Source organism: Cygnus atratus, chromosome 4, assembly GCF_013377495.2.
Source record: "Cygnus atratus isolate AKBS03 ecotype Queensland, Australia chromosome 4, CAtr_DNAZoo_HiC_assembly, whole genome shotgun sequence".
Classification (NCBI taxonomy): domain Eukaryota; kingdom Metazoa; phylum Chordata; class Aves; order Anseriformes; family Anatidae; genus Cygnus; species Cygnus atratus.
The window spans coordinates 34,396,361-34,413,465 of NC_066365.1; the positions used below are offsets into that span (position 1 = coordinate 34,396,361).

The following is a 17,105-nucleotide window of genomic DNA, read 5'->3' on the forward strand; positions in this document are numbered from 1 at the left end:
CTCAGCTAACTCGAGCTATAAGCAATGTAGCAGAAACACCTATCTTCATTACAGGCCAGATAAATGAGTCCTAAGATTCTTCTTTCAATTCCAATGAAAGGCTGGGAATCAGAAGGAAACCTGCCATGAAGATCAGGGAGGACATTGACTAACAACATTCAGCAGTCTGAAAACCCCAGGGAGAACAGCGAAGTGAAAATGCCGCCCGGCCAAGGAGCAGAGCTGAGTGCTGTCCAGTGAGTAACACACACTGCGAATTCCTACTCATCCCAACTAGGCTGGAGGCTCAGCTTTTTCATTAATTATTCGGCAAACACACATTAGACCTTAATCCCCAGGCAGAGGCGTACAACCTCTGTTCCCACAGAGAAACACCCCACAAAGAAAACATCTTGCATAAAATGTACAAAACAGTTTACTCCTAAATCACCCTCTTTGATTTGCAGCCTGCATCAGGCACTTGCTACAGGGAGTCTCAGCTTTTGAAAACAGCCCTACATGCCTCTACGCACAGCAACCGGCGCATAGCAAGGGCGGAGGAACCCTGCCCACGGATTAAGCTGAAACTGTACCCACAGTTGTGACACGAGAGCAGTTCCCTGCGAGAGGACAGGGACAGCCCAGAATCACTGAGCATGACCACTCCTGCTGCCAGGCTAAAAGAGAAAAGCCCTTCAGCTGGCTTTCTCCACAGCTGATTTCCTGTCCTCCATCCTGCTTCAAGTTAACTCTGTTCTTCCCACATCTGCCAGACCATGAAAAAGAAAGACAAGAGGCATGCCCTAAAGCCCATGTTCAGGAAAGAAAACAATCTCAAAGAACTGTAAAAGGGGCCTGACTTTCTTAATATGAATTTTATTTCTTAGCATCCTTTAATCTCTACTTCCAAATAGTCAGTGCAAGGGCACCATTTGCAGAGCTATTCAACACTGAGAAGGATGCCTGAGATGTGCCATGGCTACTCAGCTGCACAAATCTGTACTCAGCCTTGGTATGACCAGGGCGAAGTGGAAAACCGTATGCTGGGTAGCAGTGACCACAGCTAAATTCCTAAGAGGCAGTGTGGTTAACCTGAAAGCCAGATCAGATCTGGCTCAGCACACACCACTGCTTTCGGACAAAGTCTGGGATGTGAGAAAGTTTGAAATAGTATTTACCTTTGCTCAGTGTATCGTTTCTCAGTGAGAAGTTTCCTTCTTTGGGTTCCGCGTGGCTCCAGAAGTAACAGGAATCTCAAAACATCTCACCTAAAGGCAAATAGGGTCACAGGGCTGGACTGAAGAGACACTGAGCATGTCTTTTATTCCTTTCTCTATATATCTGCCTTTTTTAACCACCTCAGTTAAAAGAAAAAAAAATGCAGTAAGAACAGAACTAGAGCTGAGAAATACATTGATAATTTTGGAAGACAGCAACCAGAACAAGAGCTAACATACACTGCACGTTTAAAACAGCAGCAAAACAAATGGAAGTGACTTATAAAGCCTCTAAGCTTTAAGTTATCACTGCTTCGCTAGCTGATGAGCCAGCATACCTAGCTGCCACACCTACTAGGCTAATAACGAGGATTTACACTCTCCCTGTTCTGTCAAACATTTTTAACTAGTAGCAATGAAAACTGAATTTGGCCACACAGACAACATCCTGCTTTCAGAATGACTCTGTTAAGGTCACAAATGAGTTCATGCAAGTCCCAGGCGACGTGATAACCAGCCAAAACAGCACTTTGCCATGTGAACAAATCTGAGCAAGGAAACCTGCAATCTCTTGCTGCATGTATTGCTGTAACTATTTCCTTAATACTGTGTCAAGAAGCAAATTATAGAACTGGATCTCCTTTACAGAAGTCATCTTCCGTGCTTGGGTCACTCAGCCACTGTGCCAAGACAAGAATTGCCTGTGGCAGAGTCACTGCTCACATACAAGGAGAATTCACAAAATGAAACTCCTCCAAGCTATGAGGTTTAGTGCTGGAGAGCAGTACCGACTTGGCCCCACCATTGCTCCATCTGGAAATGATTTTTGCATACTCCAACGGTCTATACAGTCTGGGCAAAGGAACAAATAATGGTATGAAGTTAAATCTTAAGGGGAAAAAAAACACCCCAACCTTAAGGCAGCATTAGCCATTAACTGATTTACTAATCACATTAGTTAGAAAAACTTGCAAGTAAAGTGGATATCTGCTGTAAATGACTCAAAATCCATGGAGTCCAATCTAACAAATATCTGAGCCTGTACTAACATGCAACCCTGTCAGATTTTCCTGCATCCACTCCTCTGCCTCCCAGAGGGTCTTAGTTGAAGGAGAGTAAAATACAAAGGTTAATGACAAACTGCACGTAGCATTTTTATCACAGGGCACAGATTTATACACCACAAGATTTCTGGAAGCTTTTTCTATAGTCACAGATAACTCTCTTACTGCTCAGATAGTTCTACAAATTCCGAGGCAGCTACTTGAGGACTCTGATACTGTGAAGTCTCATTAGGACCTTACAATCTACAGTTACGGGGGAGGAAGAAAGGGAAGCTCACGGAGAAGCCAGACAGATAGACAACAGATAAAATGCACAATGCCTCCAGGATGCACAAGGATCACAGCCAGAGATTCACTTTTCCTTTTGGCTTGGGCTTGCAGTTGCCTATTCTGAGTGACGAAAGTACCCAATCCATTTTAAAGCCTGTTTGTGACTGGCTGCAAAGAGCTGCCAATAATTATTTCATGTCATAACTTACAGAAACAGAGTAAAATATTCTCCAACTAAGGAATGACTTAGGTCAAATAGCAAATGACATTTTATTTCATTTACAGTGATATTTTTGAGTAGCAAAGGAACATGACATATAGGAGCCTGTAATAAAGGTTCTTGTGTCTTACCTTTATAAAATAAATGAAGTCACACACATAACATAAATGAACGTATTCTTTGAAGACATCTGAAAAATGTCATGTCTTGATACCTATCATTTTACTTACCAATGTCTGTTCCATATTGTCTATTCCACTTTGAAATATAATTTAAGTGTCAGCACGATAGCTTTTTTATCCAACAGTGTTTTCCAATCTCAAATAACATTCTGTTAAAAAGGCTGGATATAGACGCATAATCTCCAGGACACTAAGTTTTTAAAAATCATCTTCAACTGATAGCTGAGTTACAGATCAACCAGATATTTGACTTAAAATGCTAGTGATCTTGCAAACAAACATACTATGGTTCTTTACAATTGAAAAAAAAAAAAACATTAAAAAATTAAATTATCCCTCCATCCAACTGTCCTGTCCCCACCCATTCCAATCCTTAAAGAATCTTTTGTTTCTAATTCATATTTGGCAACACTTAATGTCTTTATACAGATTAGGATCTTCAACCCATAATCAGGCTCTTCGTTGATTAAAAACAGTCACAAAAGTAGAGAGAAGTGACTATAACAAAAATCCATGGATACCATGTACACCTTCTTGGCGTTCAATGCATAAAGCTATAAAAACTGAACATAATTTTGTGGAATAAGTCCTCTCTTGCCATTTAGAGTGCCTTCTAGCCATCCTGGTTCTCTGGAAAATTGCACTGTAAAAGAAAAGGAAAAAATTACTGTATCTTTTTATGCTTGGATTAGTACTCTCAGGTTTAGCTCCATGACACCATGCAATGCATCCATAAAAACATCCAGTCTCCTGCAATCGCCAGGTTGACAATCTGGCTAGGAAAGATGATGAGGATGGTTAACTTAAATACTTGTACAATCTTCTGATTTTGGGTGCAGGAGATTACATTAAGGAAACAATTAGCTACTGGAACTTAGAAAGGACAGGTTTATAAAACAGAAAATCTAGAAGCTTTGGGGGAGAAATAACTCCTATCAAACAGTTGGAAACAATTTCTGAAGCTGGAAGCAATGCAAGACCAAAAATCTGTCTTGGGCAGAAGTGGTGAATCTGGAAGCTCAGAGCCACAGAAAAGAGTCAGATCTCACTTCAAGTATCATTTCTGCACAGAGTAGGGCTTCTATTGGAAAAGACCAATGAACAAAATCTAAAGCATTCTGCTGGTTATATTGTCTCTCTGAAATGCAAACACATCATGCTGTTCACCAAACATGAAGGGAAGGCTTGAAACAGCAAGATAAGCCTTGCCTCTTATTGCCATCCTAAGTATCTGCCACTGCTGATACTAACGTTAGTGCAACAAAATCCAGGAACGTAAATAGGAAAAGTTACAGCTCAGTCTCTAAATGCCCTAGAAGTACTTCTGTGAGCAACAGACCCAAGTCTGGCTTCCTATGTATTTCTGACCTCATTTGTCAGGAAGATAAAAAAGAAGCATAAACCACTTTTTTTTTTCTTTTTAAAATAGACAAAAATTCTCAAATCCCCCTATCAAATTTCTTACAAGAATACAATACAGGCATCTACTTACCTATGCAATTGTAAGATCCCACACCTTTAATGACCTACAATGTTCTCTACCATATTAATTTATCCTCACAGTGCTTCTGAGACAGACATTCTTTAGGGAAATGATCAGACAAATGCTGCAATATGCTGCCAGCCACGTCAGTGCTTTATTTAAAACACATTGACACATTGGCAAAAGATATTTGTAGCCTTTCAGAAATCAGGAAAGTAAGAGTTAAAAGAGAGCAACACGTTAAGTCTCACTTTCAAAAGCATTGAAAGTTTCTAAATTTGACCACCTAAAAGATATTTTCCCCTAGTTTTTCCCTGCGTCCTGTTACTGTCAGGCTGTGAAGCTAGAAGCTGTGCTCAGAAACCACAGCTTAAACAACAGCTATCTCTGCAAGGGACTTAAACATTCAGAAAAGAAAACTGCTATCAAATTATACCAAACGAAAGTCTGAGCATATATTTATAATGAATGTGCTTGATAGAACGATTCCCAAGGAAAAAGCACATTGAAAATTACCTTTTAGGATCTCTGTGCACACTGTAACTTACAGTAACTTACATTACTATTAGTAATTAGCAGGCCCTCCTCCCCCTTTGTCATTTTTATTCCATGATTACGGAGTACACACGCATTTAGAGCTGCAGTGCTGACACCACCACAAACCTCCCTCCAGAAGCTCCACCACAGCGGCTCTAATTCCACCCTAGCGAGCAAATATGCCAGCAGCTCCAGTGGCAGCCCAGCCTCTCCCCAAAGTATCCCTTGCCTGCAGAGCACACCTGTGTTACAGGAAAGAAACTCCCAAAAATGGCAGATTAGAAAGAAAATCAACCAAAAGAACTGTAACTAATTTCTGCTTGTCCTCTGGAGCTCAACCCAAAATATGCTTGAGCCAACTTACACTAACAAGAGGATAAACATTACTGGCATGTTAGTGTCTATAAACCAAAAGCCTGTTAAAACCAAGGGTAGCCCTCGTCTGAGGAGATCACGCTGGACAGGGCCCTAAAATTCACCCAGAGGAGAAAATGGTCAAACTATAGGGAATCACTTGGCTTGACACAGCAGCAAATTTCAGAACTATTTTCTAAGCAAATTTGATAATACAATAGTGAACTCTGCATACTGCAGCACGTTCAGATACTCGGCGTGATGGCCGAGTAATTGGGCTTGAGTGACAAATCCCACTGTCACCCTAGAAGGCCAGACATGGATGGTAGAGCTGAGCTCTCTGCTTGGAAAACTAAACACTACGCTTCACTTTACACACAGCTCAGGGCCTCACTACTTTCTTAGTACAAGTTTCTCATACACTCAGTGAAGACAGAAGAAAGGACTACCACGCAGATTACACCTAATATCACCATTTCTAGAGAAAAGCCTTTTTAAAAAAATGCACCGCAAAGTAATTCTTAATATTCAGCAGCTGCAGCAATTGCCATGTTGGGTAAGACTTGTGCCTCCTTTCAAATCACCTTGCGCATTAATATACCCACGTACATCGTTGACTTCTTCTGTGGACAAAAGGTACTAATGGGGAAGCTGCCCAAATGTAAAGCTACTTTAAATTCCAATGATCCTGTTTTTCTTTGTTAATCAATTCTAAGGTACAGTGTACAACAACATTCATTTAAAATAAAACTTTACCAGACAAAATGCATTCTACTATCACACACAGCTCCTCTTAAGTGGAGGACACAGGCTATTTCTGAAAAATAGCCTGCTCAAGAGAAGATGTTCCTTAGTGCCCCCTTTCTGTCGTTTCTTCTCAATCAACAATGATTACAGTTCTTAGCACTTTCTCAGGCTTGCCTCATTTAAAAACACCTTGCTTCAGAAACTACACATTTAGCCTTAAAACTGCAACTCATTATTCGACCAAGCATCCTATAGGACTACGTCATACGCTGGCTAGAGACAAGGAAAGAAAAGGAAAGGAAGGGAAGGGAAAACACTTGTAGTGTAAGAGATAGGGAGCAGAGAGCTGACAATTACATATGGCACAGCAAGGTTTGACGAGGGCATAAGACTGCACAACAAAAGCAATCAAAAAACAACCATCAAAGCTCAGAACAGTGGAAGTAGCGGCAGACATCTGTCATCTGAAGATGACAGCTTCCTCAATACCTGCTGCAAGGCCATTTGAGCAGCCCAGTCTCGCTCTAGTGGAAGCAAACTGTACACCAGTAGGATGTCTATTAGTGTGACTGCAAGTGCTACCCAGCAATCACCCCAAACACAGGGAGACAAACAAAATCAACAGACTTTCAACTTGCAATGATCTCTAAGTAAAGCTTCTCTGATTTCATCTCATCAAGAAACACAGAAAGATTAGCTTGGCATTTGCAGCATTCCTTCTTTTCTGTATTCTCCATAGGAAATAGCTTCAATATTGCCCATGTTCGATTATCTAACTGTGAATATATAACATTTGCAAGCACCTCTTCCCGGAGACACAGTGCTGACAGAGTTCCCTATAGCAAACACCGTTCTGCTTTGGCAACTCAGAAGTTTCCTGGGTCCCCAAAACAAAAGAAACCAAGACTCATTTCCACAACAGAAATGCCTAGGTGCCACTAACTTCAGCTGGACTGAATCAGGGACTGCAAAACCTGTTTCCTTTGTAGAAACTAGCTGTTTTGGAAGGAAGAGAAAAAGGGGAAGGAAATCTAACATGCATGGTGCCTGGCACAAGAGGGCCTCCCTTTCTGATGGAACACTTTACCAAAAACATAATGACTCCACAAGCTACATTTTGCAGGCAACAGAAATCTCACTGCTAAAACCACTGCAACACCAAAATACACTTCTGTAGAACTCAATCCTCTTGGCCATTTTTTCACCAGGAAATTAAATTAAAGACCTGAGACTTGGGATCTTAGTTGTGAGCTGAATCCCATCCCATCTGTCAGCTGAGCATCTCTGACAGTCCTGCGCACGCACCAACTGAGGTAATACACATCTGTTTAAACACCTTCCATTTCAACACTCAGCTTTCCATTAACATTTCTCTATCAGGGACCACTGCTTCCACAACACTGTTGGCAGGAGGAACTCTTCCCTTCTCTGTATCAGGCAAAGTCAGACTGTAAAAGGTCAAACTGCCTTCAGTGGCTTTTCAAAACTTCTAGCAAAGTCAGCAGGAATTTGGCAGTACTTATTCTGGTACATTTTACTGGTGAAGCTGCAGTTTTAACTTTCAGCAGTAGCTCGAGGTGACATCTCTCAGTGGTATGGAGGGATCTGAAAAGGTGAACACCTGTCCACAGCCTGAACACTCAGTTTCTCTGGGCATAAAATGGAAATAGTTAATGCACATGAATGCTCCTAAGTGCTTTGAAATCCACAGATGAAAGGAGTACAAAGAAGTAGCTTTATTCTCATTTTTACTTCAACAAAATAATTATTTGCACATACAGTGCAATATAGTATTTTGGGAGGAGTACTTTTCTTTGATGTAAATCCTTCATTTGTCAATACCACAAAGAAAGCCCAGAAGCCACCGCATGAACAAAAGAGAAGAGTATGCCTTGGAGTCAAAGCCAGGCAGATTAACTAAGGGTGGCATTTAGGTACAGTGGGAAAGATAGAGGGGGATAACAACGGCTGTGTGAACATTGATTTTGTGTTCCTACTGCACTTGGTAGGGACGATGGGTGTCACACCTTTGTTAAGAAAAATTACTGTAACAAAAAACTTTCTTAGTTTTCCCCACATTCTCTCTCCCCTAAAATGTTATTTTAAAAATTGTGAAAAGCTTTGATGAGAGCTATCTTGACAAGTTTTCAGGAAACCTCACTGTAGAACTGCTAGCAATACTGACAAGGAATTTTGTTGTGTAAACAGCACTTACCCTATCTAAAACACTTCTCCTTAGTGAAATTCCGATTTCTAAGCAGTCTCTTAAGAACCAGAAATAACACTTGGCTGCAAGGCTGGCAAAGTTTCAATGCCAGGCAGTCTGATTATTCTTTTCATGATTATTGGGAATAACTGCTTCAACCAAATGTAAATATACGTACGACTGGCGTATGTCTCTCAGTCTCAGATCGTACTCCGCTTCTTCCCGTATGTGCCCTTTTCCAGTTGCAAAGTCTTCAAACTTTGCCTCTAACCACCTGAATTATAGTGTTATGTGCTGTCAGTAATACAGACTGTAGCAACTGGGAAATAAAGATATTGGCACAGCCTAAGGTAAATTGAGTTGAAGATTGAGGGGGGAAAAAAAACAGTGGATATTATTCAGATTACATTATTCATTTTCTTACACAATTCAATTAAATAGAAAAGTTTTTTTCTTTTTTTTTTCTTACCGAATGGTGCCTTTGCATTTATGTTCTGTGGCACTTTAATAACAAGACTGAGATTTGGGTTAGCACAATGTGCATGCAATAAAGAAAACACCTGAATATGCAAATGTTCAGATTCTATACGAATTCCTATGAGGTGAAGTAAAGCTCAATTTAAAATATTAGTAAATCTAACCTTGTCAGCCTGCAAAACCAGTATTTTTCCCCCACTTAGATAAAGGAAATGGAGACAGCAGTAAAGGTTAAACTCTTCCCTGCTTGCACCAATATTACATTTAGCAGCTATGACAGGCACAAGACTGTACCTCACTAAATGCCATTATCCTCTCTCAGGCTAAAGCAGCCAGAAAGATTCATCCAGGATAATAACAGATGAGAGAGAACTACTGCAATCAACATCCACAGACCAAGAGAGACAAAGCAGAAGAATGGGAAAAGGAAGTGAAAAAGTGCAAGAAACAAAGCAGAACAGAGTGAAGAGAAAGGAAAAAACTCAACATACAAACAATAAGAGATGAAAGAGACAGGATCAGAAAAGTGAGACAGGCAGGGTGGAGAAAGGAGAGATGGATAAAATCTTCACTAATGGAAGCAGCACTTTTTAGTAGACATTAATTTAACAGTTACTTTAATGGTTGATACTAGCTGTATGTCAACTTGATTGATGCGTTGTCACTTTGATAGTTAAGGTTATTGGTAGAGCTGCAGAATTGATGTATTATTACTTTAATTCTTCATTTGGGGGCTTTATTAGGGCATATGGGAATTTAAATTGAGTAACTGAAGAACCTGAATTGATTCACTGGAATTTGATTCTAGCATAGACACAAGGGTGTCTAATGCAAAAAGAAAAGGCTCATGTGAAGGCATTTCAGTGGTTTCAAATATGGAGACTGGTCTGCACTTTTAATGGGAATACCTTTTCATAGTGACAGAGCCTATCCATAATAACCAACTACAAATTGTTATGGAATGAATATTTAGTTATTACATATGTCCAATTACTGCCTTACTACTTGCAGGCTCTCCTCTTTTTGTCTGCCAATCCACAACCCACCATACGCTGAAAGCGCTGTGGGCCAAGAACATCACCTCTAAAATCAGCAGGAAGCAGTGGAATAAATCAAAATAAATGTATTTAAGGAAACATGATCTTCCCCATTGGAGATCTACAATTAGGATTTTAAAATGCAGTCCATGTACCCTTTTCCTGAGTTCCAACCTTATTTGTAAAGATGATGTGGAAAACTAGAGTTGAAACATCTCTCCACATGCTGCCGGAGAGTCAAATTCAGTACTTGTTCTTGGACAATCTGACTATAGTTGAAAAGCTGTACTGAAGTTCCAAAAACATTGTAGTTTTGCCATAACGTCTAGCAATCTCTTTACACAAAAAGGAATCTCAGCATTGCTGTCACACAAACACATGATATAGAAGCAACTGCTTCTTGCAAGACTGTTTTCTCCAATGCCAACACAACAGGTGTACAACCCTTAGTGTCCTCCACTAGAAATGCCTGTCTTTTACACACCAGATCTTTTCCTCTATGCACCAGATTTTTTTCCTGTACACAAATTTTACGTCTACTGAAGATCCCTATCAGTCATGTTTTAAAAAACTTAAATTAAAATAACTGCTGTAAGAGACTTTAAAAAGAGCAATCACTTAGCTAATTCATTTTTAAAAGATTTCCCACCTAACTTGATTCAGACGTGATCTGCCTGCAAGGCAGTTATCTAATAGGAAACACTAAGTATGATTTGATATTTGATATATGAAATGATTTTGTTCACCTTCTACTGAAAAAAAAAAAAAGTGAACTCTGGACTAGGCTTACTATTTATTTATTTGGGAGAAGACAGAGGACAGGAATGTCCTTATGGTCTGTCTGCTTTAAATTACGCTTCACAAAGAAGGGGAAGGAGATGTCTAGGTTTGTGCCATTTTGTTGTTGTTATGAACACTGAAAAAAGAAGATTCTGCTGAGCTTTGCTCATTTGTTTCAGCTTGTTAGAAAAAATAGAAACATTCTGTTGGGGTTGTAGGGTAGGAAGAGAAATTTCACATACACACTTTTGATCCAGTACTAACAGAGTTAACAGGATGCATTTAGTTAGCCTTTTAATGCCTGCAGGTTGATTTTTTCCAGCTGTTTCTGACTGTATACTTTTCTCTTTTTCTTGCTGGATGTAAACTGCGAATTTGGGCTACTCCTCCTTATTGGATATCCAAACAAAGATTCTCACATGTGGTATCTAACAACTAGGCAGTGCATACCCAAAGTCTGTTTGGTCAATACCACTTTACCTCTGGAAAGAACATATCAGATTTCGGACCTAGTAGCAAGCTGGCAATGGATGAGAAGAAAACAGGCATCACTGCAGAATTTCCAGATTCTTTAGAGGCAAGTGTGCCCCTTACTGCATCCCCCTCTGCCTCTAGACAGGCTGAAAGGCTAAAATACTAGTCTCAATATTCACAAGGATCTTAAGAACGCAATTCACAGATCACTTTGAAACCCTCAGTCTGGACAGAACTTGGATGAGGATTTGGCTGAACTTAAAAGTCTTTTGTTTTTCAGTCCAAATGCAACTTATCAAGGCCTTGTAACAAACAACAGTCTTATGCTGCTCCTGCTATGAATTAATTTCTGCTTAGAATTATTATTAAATTGCATTCCAGTAACAAGAACTGCTGAATTTGTCCAGGCCCTGTTGATCCATTCCATACTAACTCTTTCTTATGCAGCAGTATGAAGAAACTAAGCTCCAATATCTTCTTCTGTATCTTCAGAATTTGTATTACAGTAGTCACTGGCATAAGGTTTTAAAACTAAAACCATTCCTTGTCAGTTCAAAGCCCCTGTGCAGATGCTGGAGAGTAGAGCTATGGAAGCTAACTGAGGAATTTCGACACAGTCTTGAGCTCAGGAATCACTTTCTGGATGTTCATACGCAATACTACATTTGCCTCCACAGAAATTTTTAAACATAGGCCTTCATTCTGCGATTTTATTCTTTCTACAAGTACTAACTTGTATTTAAGGCATCTCTTGATTAGAAGACTAAACATTCCCTATTCTCAGCAATGATCACCTGATTTACCTGCTTGAAAATCCTTAAGTGGATTTTTTTTTCTTTAAATGAAAGCCCATATGGTATCTTACAAAGATAGTCCACATTGAAAAACAGTTTCATAGGCCAAGATGTCTATTTCTCTATTGCTGAGCAACTTTTTTTTTTCCTACTGCAACACACATTTAAACACCGCTGAAATATTAAACCAACTGAAAGTCTGCTTACCTGAAGCAAATGCATTACCTCATACTGCTTTAATTTACATTAAAGCAGCTTCTATGTACCAGAAGTCTTCTACGTCCCTGTTTGCCATCATCAACACGGGCAGAACAGCAGTTATGCTTGTATTTTTATCCAAAGCCATTTAAACAGTTTTGTCAGTTTGTTTTTCATTGCTTTATATTCACTCAATAAGTACTTACCATCTTCAAAAATTGCTCCTATCTGAAATGATAATTCAGAGCTATGTTCTGCTTCGCATGGATAAACTGCTCTTGCTTTTCGGTGGGCAACACTGAAAAATGAAATTAAGAAATACAGTTACTGTTGGCTATTAATGACAATACCGCCCTTTTCAACCATTCTCTCTCCATTCTCATTAGATGACTAAAACTTTAAACTCAGTCTCACATGCATCATCACAGGCTTCTAATTCATACACACAAATGCCAAAGCTGAAGCTTTACAGCTTACTGCTGGCATTTCTGAATATCATACTTCCAGTTTTATGCACTTATTTTTATGATAGCTAAACGTGACTTTCGACTACAGCTAAAATATTGCCAAGTGCTAATCAGCAGTAAAATCAATAGTAGGCAAAGCACACTATACTTAATTTATAGACTAATCATTACACCTTCCAAAATGTTCCTTCATGGTCTTTGCAATTCAGCTTTTCACTAACACTGTACAGAAATCTTTACTGAACTTATTTTATTTTTACTTTTTTACAATACATTGCTAGACCACTGAGCATGCTATTTTGTCCTCAACATAATAAGGTTTATAAAACTTCAGACAGTCTTTTAGAGGTGTTATTAGGATGCTCATTAATTAACCATTAATATGAATTCCTCCAAAATACTCATTTCTCCAAGTACCATAGGAGAGAACTTTGAATGTGTAAGTATTTTTGGCACATCTTATTTAATCACGCCTTTGCAAAACTGACAGCTTGCTGCTGCCCTATGCTTTGTTTAGACAAAGCACCCACACCAATAACTCATCTTTTGTTGAGCCCTGGCAACAACAACATAAAACACTGGGAAAGATTTTCCCTGCCCCAAGAAACTTAGAGTCAAATAGACAATGCAGTTCTGGTACAGAATGTCAACAGTGAGGAAAAATGGAATTTTGTTACAAAGTGTTGGAAAGAATTTATAAATATAAACAGCTACTTTATTTTGAAAAGCAAATATTATTGAACTTGTAGGAATAAAGCTAAGACCTTCGAAGGAAGAAGTGAAAACACTTCAAAAGATGGACAACAGGGAAGGAAGGAAAAACAGGACAGAAAAAAAAACAGGCCAAAAGAGTGAAAAAAAAGAATGAAAACACACATAAAGATAAACATATGAGAAAGTATTTCAAAGTCAAGAAGGCTAGGATGAGAAACTTAAATTTGACATGGGTGGTTAGGGAAAAAACAGATCTGTATTTTAAAAGACACTATAAGCAATATAGTAAGCTAAAGAATCATTGCAGTAGAGAGGGATCTCATCAATCAACCCATCAAAGTCTGTTTGCATTGACCAACAAGCCACTGGCTCAATCTAGGTGCCTTCTACTAGAAGGTGTTTAAAGGAAAAATGAGACAAAGTAGTCCATTATTTTATTTTCTAGAAATTGCAAAGGCTGCATTTCCTGATTTGAGATAATCACTTATTTACTGTGGAAGACATAAATTAGCCGTTTGAAAAAAAAAAAAAAAGAAAAAGAAAAAGAAAAAGAAAACATACAGAAAAAAGGAAGCAATTAAATAACCAGCAAACATTGAAGAGCGCATCATACCTTTCCACTGCTCTGTCACTCCCAGTGGCAGGATTAGGGAAGGAGAAAGCAGATGGTGTAGTGTTTGTGGCAGCTGGGTTAGTGCTTGGAGTGTTCATCCACGAGACCATCGATGGGCGACTTTGACCAGGACTAAGGGGAAATTATTTCAATGCAGAATTAACAAGGTGAATAAAATTCCTTTTCATACTAAAAATGTTTGAATCTTTATAACTAGACTAACTAGTTAGATCCTCAATCTCAAAACCAGTAACAACGCTGAGGTGATTTTCTAGACATGGTCATCAAGTTTCTGCATTTCCTCCTTGAAAGCATTTTTCCTATATGCCCTACATCCTAAGCTAGGACGAATTACCTGAGATGTATGACATAACCAATAACAAGGCAAAATTCCACATTCCTTATCTAATAAAGACAGATACAATGAAACTGCATATAGCAGGCTATTATTTGAGCTGCCACTTTGTCTTTACAAGTTTTGACGAATCTATTTAAAAATCTTCTCAGTGCTGTACTAAGGCATGTGCAACTGGAAGATTTCAAAAGAGGCTGCAGCTATTACAACACTGGGATCACGATGCTGGCTCTGGAATGAGATTTTGTTCGCATAACTGCACAGGTACTGCCTCAGTGGCTGTCCTTGTGAGCACACTGTTCAAAAACGTGTTAAATTAATGGCTGAATTCATAGGTGCTAAAAAAGAATAAATAGCAGCTAAAGTTAAAACTTTTATTTATCACTGAAAAAAATATACAAAGTGCTTTCCAATATAAATGATGCTCCTAGTCGTACAATTTAAGGAACTAAAATGTTCCAACACTGGAAGGCCTTCTTCCTCTGCATGGGCAAAAAACCAAATAATCTAAAGATTTCATACCAACGTATCTTTGGAGTTGGACTTCAAGCAGTTTCCAAGCAGAAACAGAATTAAAATGGTTCACACACATCTTCCATACAGAAATCATCACTCAGAAGTACAGACTTCACAATACAGCATTTATCAGTTAGACTTATTCCAAGATTAACCTTTTAGACAGTATAAATCTGCCGAGTACCACCAAAATCTGGGAAAACAGTCAAGAAGGATTTGATGGGGGTGTAAATGCACACCTAATCAAGGTGAATTGACCAGAAGCCAAAAAAAAAGATCAGCAGTCACTCCACTTATTAATATATGGATAAAAGAATGCAGGAAATCTAACTTATGCAGCAGATTCATCTTCTTACTCATTGGGATATTTAATTTCTAGAAGAAACAATCATTTTTGTTGGCTTGCATAACGTGTTTTACAAACAAGCACAATTTTTACAGACTAATTCTGCTGGCCAATATAGCTCATTTTCATTCTAGCAATTACAAGGTTAAGCAGACATTTACTTTGATTATTAATTTTTAAATTTACTACATTATAAAATGATGAATGGCACATTCTTTATTTAACAAGACAATAATTTTTAGTTTGGATCTGTGTCAGACTGCATTTGGATGAAAACTGGAATTCAAAGTATATGAAAACAGCATTCTGCAGTTAATTCCACTAATAAAAATGAAACTTAAATGTCCTGGCATCACAATGAGAAGGGCTTATCAAAACATGTTCTGCTTTTAAAACTATCAGATTTACCAAATAAAGGAAGGAATCATACGTAGTAAATTGAATAAAAAGCTGGACTGTACTGACTAGAAACATATTTTGTGCTTAGGTTTGGGAAGAGGACGCCTATTCTGCTTAGCCACTCTTAAATCTTCCACTACACATTTATTTACATCTTTTAATAATTATGTTCTTTTGAAAACCAGCATCTACATAATATGGGGTTTTACTCTAACTTGTTGTTTTCCTCCCATTTTTATGCAGTCAATGAAAAATATTCCCCAGGTAGAACAAAAACCTTCAACTGTAAGACTTCGTCTGAAGATAACAAACAAGAACTGAACACCAGTATTTGTATTATTTGTTCCAAATAGCGTGGATAAAAAAAAAAAAAAAGGTACTGCAAGGTTTGTAAAATTTGCTAGAAAGTAGATTATTTGTCTATCATTATGCATAAAATGTATACATGTAAAATTAATTTTAGCTTATTAGAATAGGTGAACCTAAGACAAAAATGAATAACAAAAAAATATATCCTACTTGCATAGACTAAACTGTTAGAGTTTAAGCAATCCTGATATTTAAAGAAAGATCATTTCCCTTGTGCTTTTACTTATTCTCTTCAATCCACTCCAAAATTAAGATTGGGGTAAGGCTTGTTTCTGAAACTTGTAAAATTACAGAAAATAGACAAATGATATTCCAAATATAATGCCAGAAGATTATTAAAGCGTCACCAGTTCAAACTAATCACAAGTGAAGAATATTCTTCTATAATGCATATCTCAGATTTGGCATTGTTTGCCTTTCAGCAAATGAATACAAAAACCTTCTATTTATTAGCTATTTCTTTGAAATATGCATCATATTTGTCTATGCAACTTACATGATCAGCTCTAGGACAACACATACTGCCCATGTTTAAGACACCAGATTAATGATTTCAAAATAACATTCAGAACCCTCTACCAAAGATACCCTCTGATCCAGGAAAGCAGCAGCCATTCCTAAGAATACTTAGAATGTCACAGGTGGTTTCTCTTTGAAACAGGAAGGGAAGAAGGAAGGAGGGAAGCAGGGAAGGGTCAGAGAAATGTGCAAAGAAAGGAACGGAGGATGAAATCAAATGTTCAGATCCATGTCATGGCACATTTATTTCTCAGGTTACACAGACTCAACAAGTACACTATCCAACAAGGCTACACTATCCTTTATCAGGCAGCATTATTTAAAAATATGGAAAAACAGGTAGATTTTCTACTAATTCTCAGCAACTTCAACAGCGGAAAAAACCTCCAGAAGTGCAGGTACGTGAAGCCCTGGACTGCTCCCTCCCCCACTTTTTGATTAATTCACTTAATACACTTCAGCTGTAGCAAAAGCACTGTAGTATGGCTTCTCAATTCGCCTGTCACTTTCAGCTCGTGGTTACAGATCAAGAGATCATGGTCTAGGATCCAGCAGGGAAAAAAAACATTTTTCATCAGCAATAGTTTTACCATGTTGAGAAAAAGAAGAAGAAAAAAAACACTTTAATGGCTTTAAATATTAAGCACGTTCTAGAATTTCAACTCTTTTTTTATTTACTGTACTTGGCTATCTCAGGAACCACTTAATTTTATTATTAAAACAGAAGGTTTTACTCAATAGGAAAAACTGGTTCCAACATTGTGGTGTGTAGGCAACACAGAGTAGAA

The 17,105-nt window shown here is 38.3% G+C and overlaps 1 protein-coding gene across 5 annotated transcripts in view; it reads right to left on the reverse strand.

Moving 5' to 3' along the window:
- Nucleotides 1-2,781: 2,781 nt before the first annotated feature.
- The window catches only part of ARHGAP10 (Rho GTPase activating protein 10), a 143,801-nt gene continuing 129,477 nt past the window's right edge, over nucleotides 2,782-17,105 (reverse strand). For 4 of the 5 annotated variants that reach the window (XM_035547947.2, XM_035547986.2, XM_035547955.2 and 1 more), the window contains 3 exons: nucleotides 13,814-13,945; nucleotides 12,226-12,317; nucleotides 2,782-3,575 (listed from right to left, as the gene is read on the reverse strand). In XM_035547947.2, coding sequence (XP_035403840.1) covers nucleotides 3,487-3,575; nucleotides 12,226-12,317; nucleotides 13,814-13,945 — 313 coding nt within the window. In that variant the 3' untranslated portion in view covers nucleotides 2,782-3,486. Of the gene's footprint in view, nucleotides 3,576-12,225; nucleotides 12,318-13,813; nucleotides 13,946-17,105 lie in introns of those variants that run through there. The other variant, XR_007708184.1, reaches the window with a different exon arrangement.